The sequence below is a fragment of the Sprattus sprattus genome (assembly GCF_963457725.1).
Source record: "Sprattus sprattus genome assembly, chromosome: 21".
Lineage (NCBI taxonomy): Eukaryota > Metazoa > Chordata > Actinopteri > Clupeiformes > Clupeidae > Sprattus > Sprattus sprattus.
In genome coordinates, this window is record NC_137919.1 from 10,660,362 (window position 1) to 10,665,361 (window position 5,000).

At 48.0% G+C, this 5,000-nt stretch overlaps 1 protein-coding gene across 1 annotated transcript in view; it reads left to right on the plus strand.

Moving 5' to 3' along the window:
• dock11 (dedicator of cytokinesis 11) overlaps positions 1–5,000 on the plus strand; it is a 98,522-nt gene that overhangs the window by 28,637 nt on the left and 64,885 nt on the right. Inside the window, exons 14-18 of the mRNA XM_080859900.1 lie at positions 1,407–1,489; positions 2,446–2,568; positions 2,829–2,908; positions 3,880–4,064; positions 4,815–4,880. Of these exons, the coding sequence (XP_080716026.1) occupies positions 1,407–1,489; positions 2,446–2,568; positions 2,829–2,908; positions 3,880–4,064; positions 4,815–4,880 (537 nt within the window). The remainder of the gene's footprint in view (positions 1–1,406; positions 1,490–2,445; positions 2,569–2,828; positions 2,909–3,879; positions 4,065–4,814; positions 4,881–5,000) is intronic.

Sequence of the window (5,000 nt, forward strand, 5' to 3'; positions counted from 1 at the left end):
TGCGCTTCATCCCTGACTTAAGGTAAACTCCTCAAAATGTTTTATCATAACGGTGTTACTCGTGTGTTATCAGCAAACTTTCTAGAACCAACAGAGGGGAGGCAAGCACTGCCTCTGCCTCAAGCCAACAGCTGAAAATAGAAGATTCTACAGCTAAGCTAGCCTAAGTTATATGACAATGTCCATCATCGCCCATTCTGTTAAGCAATTAAATGCTAAGTTTAGTTATGGTTAACACGACAACGCAAACGTTTGCTGATAACACACAAGTAACACCGTTATGATAAAACATTTTGAGGAGTTTACCTTGGTAAGTTAGGGATGAAGCGCCGTCGTTAGTTGAGCTGCTGCAGGCATCAAAAACATGACAATCTTGTAATTTAATACCATGTTGTGTGCTCAAGTGCTTATTCATAGTAGATGTACCTCCTCCTTTTGACGAAATACATGTTGTACAGACGTTACAAGTGACCATGTTTGCATTTGTTCGAGTGAAATAAAGCCACACTTTAGATCGCTTCTGTCTAGTTGCCATTTCTGCTGCGGTCTGATTTTTTAAAGGGAGAGTTCGCGCATGCGCAAACGGCACAGAGGTCCGTTAACAGACCCGGTTATGAATTTGGCTAACGATTCCAAAGATTCGGCTCATTAGGAACCGGTTCTAAACAAGAACCGGGTTTCGGTTCCCATCCCTAAGAAGGAGTGTGTTCCTCCCCCTGGCACACACTCCAGAGGAAAAGATGATGTTAACTTTCTCCTGTCATATCTGTCCCCTCCACTCTCACTCTCTCTCCCCTTCCACTCTATCCATCTCTCTCTCATTCCCCCATTCTCTATTACTCTACTTCTCTCTCTCCCCCTCTCTCCCTTTTTTCTCTTTTCTTCCTCCTCTTTCTCCCCTCTATCCCTCTATTTCCCCCCCCTCTCTCCCCTTTTCTAACTCTATCCCTCTCTCTCTCTCCCCTTCTCTCTTTCACCCTCTGTCCCTCTCTCTCCACCATTCTATCACTCTCCCCCTCCCTCTCTCTCCCCCCCTCTCTCTCTCCCCCCCTCTGTCTCTTCCCTCTCTACCTCCCTCTGTCCTTCTCTCTCTCTCTTCCCTCTCTCCCTCCATCTGTCGCTCTCTTCTCCCTCTGTCCCTCTCTCTTTCTCTCCCCTCCTTTCTCTCTCCCTCTCATCTCCCTCTCTTCTCCATCTCTTCTCCCTCCATCCCACTCCCTCTCTCTTTCTCTCCCCTCCTTTCTCTCTCCCTTTCTTTTTCCTCTCTTCTCCATCTCTTCTCCCTCTGTCCCACTCCCTCTCTCTTTCTCTCCCTCTCTCTTTCTCTCCCTCTCTCTTTCCTCCATCCCTCTCTTCTCCCTCTCTTCTCCCTCTCTCCATCCCTCTCTCATCCCTCTGTCCCTCAGACGGCTCTAAAGGTTCTGAAAGCAGCAAAGCAGGCGTGTCAGAGACTGGGCCAGTACCGCATGCCCTTCGCCTGGGCCGCCAAGTAAGAACAACACACACACACACACACACACACACACACACACCAAACACACACACACACACACACATACACACACATATATATACACACACACACACACACACACACACACACACACACCAAACACACATACACACCAAACACACACACACGCACACACACATACACACCAAACACACACACGCACACCAAACACACACACACACACACCAAACACACACACACACATACACACACACTAAACACACACACACACACACACACACACACACACACACATATACACACACACACCAAACACACACATACACACAGACACACACACACACACACACACACACACACACCAAACACACACACACACACATATACACACACACACCAAACACACACACACACACACACAAACACCAGTCACAGACACACTCTGCTTCCACGAGGTGGGAGCATTTTTCAGTCACACCATCCAGGCTGCCCACCACTGAAACAGGCTGTGACTACATAGAGAAAGTGTGTGTGTGTGTGTGTGTTTTTATTTCAGTTCTGCTCCACTCTATAAATACAGTGCAGTGGAGCCGCCTGCACTAAATATGAACCCTCGTGTTTCTCCATTGGGGGGGTGAAGCCCAGTAGAATGAATGGCTAAATAGAATGGATCATAAAATAAAAGGCTAACACCATATTTCTGTTTGGTGTGTGTGTGTGTGTGTTCGTGTAAATGTGTGTGTGTATGTAAATGTGTGAGTGTGCTTGTGTGTATTTGTGTTTTGTGTGTGTATTTGTGTTTTGTGTGAATGTGTGTGTGTATGTAAATGTGTGAGTGTGCTTGTGTGTGTGTGTGTGTGTGTGTGTGTGTGTGTGTGTGTGTGTGTGTGTGTGTGTGTGTGTGTGTGTGTGTGTGTGTGTGTGTGTGTGTGTGTGTGTGTGTGTGTGTGTGTGTGTGTGTGTGTGTGCAGGCAGGTGTTTAAAGATGCTCAGGGCAGTCTGGACCTGGATGGAAAGTTCTCTCCCCTCTACCGGCTGGACAGCAGCAAGATCTCCAGTGATGACCTCATCAAACTGCTCTCCGACCTCAGGAAGTGAGTCATACATCTCCTGACATGGTGTGTGTGTGGGTGCATGTACATGTGTGCTTGTGTGTGTGTGTGTGTGTGTGTGTGTGTGTGTGTGTGTGTGTGTGTGTGTGTGTGTGTGTGTGTGTGTGTGTGTGTGTCTGTGTCTGTGTCTGTGTGTGTGTGTGTGTGTGTGTGTGTCTGTGTGGCAGTGTGTGTGTGTGTGTGTGTGTGTGTGTGTGAATGTTTGTGCTTGTGATTAAAGCTGTGCTGTCATCTCCCTCTAGGCCAGAGAGGAGCAGCAAACTGCAGACCATCCCAGGACAGCTGAACGTCACCATCGAGTGTGTGCCGCCTGACCTATCAAGTGTGTATTCACCTCTCTCCGAGATCCACTAGTGTGTGATCAGCTTAGAGGTTCACTAGTGTGTGATCAGCTTAGAGATCCGCTAGTGTGTGATCAGCTTAGAGATCCGCTAGTGTGTGATCAGCTTAGAGATCCACTGGTGTGTGATCAGCTTAGAGATCCGCTAGTGTGTGATCAGCTTAGAGATCCACTGGTGTGTGATCAGCTTAGAGATCCACTAGTGTGTGATCAGCTTAGAGGTTCACTAGTGTGTGATCAGCTTAGAGATCCGCTGGTGTGTGATCAGCTTAGAGATCTATTAGTATGTGAGGAGGCAGTGGATAGATAGAGATCAACTAGTGATTGTGTGTGAGCAGGGTAGTGATTCGCTGGTGTGTGAGCAGGCTAGTGATCCACTGGTGTGTGAGCAGGTTAGTGATCTACTGGTGTGTGAGCAGGCTAGTGATCCACTGGTGTGTGAGCAGGGTAGTGATCCACTGGTGTGTGAGCAGGCTAGTGATCCACTGGTGTGTGAGCAGGGTAGTGATCCACTGGTGTGTGAGCAGGCTAGTGATCCACTGGTGTGTGAGCAGGGTAGTGATCCACTGGTGTGTGAGCAGGGTAGTGATCCACTGGTGTGTGAGCAGGGTAGTGATCCACTGGTGTGTGAGCAGGGTAGTGATCCACTGGTGTGTGAGCAGGGTAGTGATCCACTGGTGTGTGAGCAGGTGAGTGATCTACTGTGTGTTGTCAGTGGAGATGTATGATCAGTTCTTGCTGTTTGTAACTACTGAGAACTGCAGAAGGGAAATGAGTCACTGGTTAAATCCACTCCATGCCGAACTTTCCTGAGAGTAATGCTGTTTTCCTCCTGGTCCATTACTCTAAACTAAACTAAACCAGGCTACACCTGCAATGTGTGTGTGTGTGTTTGTGTGTCCGTTACCCCTAAACTAAACTAAACTAGGCTCCACCTGCGCCCGCTTTCTCAGATTCTGTTAGCTCCTCCTACCTTCCCATGAAGCCCTTTGATGAGAAGTGCGAGCGCGTTTCCGTGGAGATGGAGGAGTTCATGCCGGAGGAGGCCAAGCTGCACCACCCGTTCACCGTCTACAGGAACCAGCTCTACGTGTGTCCGCTGCAGCTCAAGTATGACAGCCAGAAGGCCTTCGCCAAGGTAAGGGCACGCATCCCAGCCATCACCTTTAACCCCTAACCTCTCACTGTATGTCTTTACCTCCCAACTCTAACCTTTAACCTTTAACCCCTAACCTTTCACTGTATGTCTTTACCTCCCAACCCTAACCTTTAACCTTTAACCCCTAGCCTCTCACTGTATGTCTCGACCTCCAAACCATCACCTTTAACCTTTAACCCCTAACCTCTCACTGTATGTCTCGACCTCCAAACCATCACCTTTAACCTTTAACCCCTAACCTCTCACTGTATGTCTCGACCTCCAAACCATCACCTTTAACCTCTAACCTCTCACTGTATGTCTTTATACCTCCCAACCCTAACCTTTAACCTCTAACCCCTAACCTCTCACTGTATGTCTCGACCTCCCAACTCTAACCTTTAACCTCTAACCTCTCACTGTATGTCTCGACCTCTCAACTCTAACCTCTCACCCCTTACTGTATGTCACCGACCTCTCAACTTTAACCTCTCACCCCTTACTGTATGTCACCGACCTCTCAACTTTAACCTCTCACCCCTTACTGTATGTCTCAACCTTCCAACTCTCAACTTTAACCTCTCACCCCTTACTGAATGTCTTTATACCTCCCAACTCAAACCTTTAACCAGATGAGTTATTTTGGAGATGATGCTGTTTACGGCGTGCTTACTCAATCTATTGGTATGTTTTAATAACAGTGTGTGTGTGTGTGTGTGTGTGTGTGTGTGTGTGTGTGTGTCTACACAGGCCAGAAATATTGCTGTGAGCATCCAGTTCAGAGCGTCAGATGAAGAGGGAGCCACACCGCTTAAGGTGAGCAGCCATGTGTGTGTGTGTGTGTGTGTGCACATTTCTGTGCATGTGTTCATTTGGGTGAAAGGGTGTGTGTGTGTGTGTGTCTGTGCATGCCTGTGTATGTAGGCTTTTACCTGG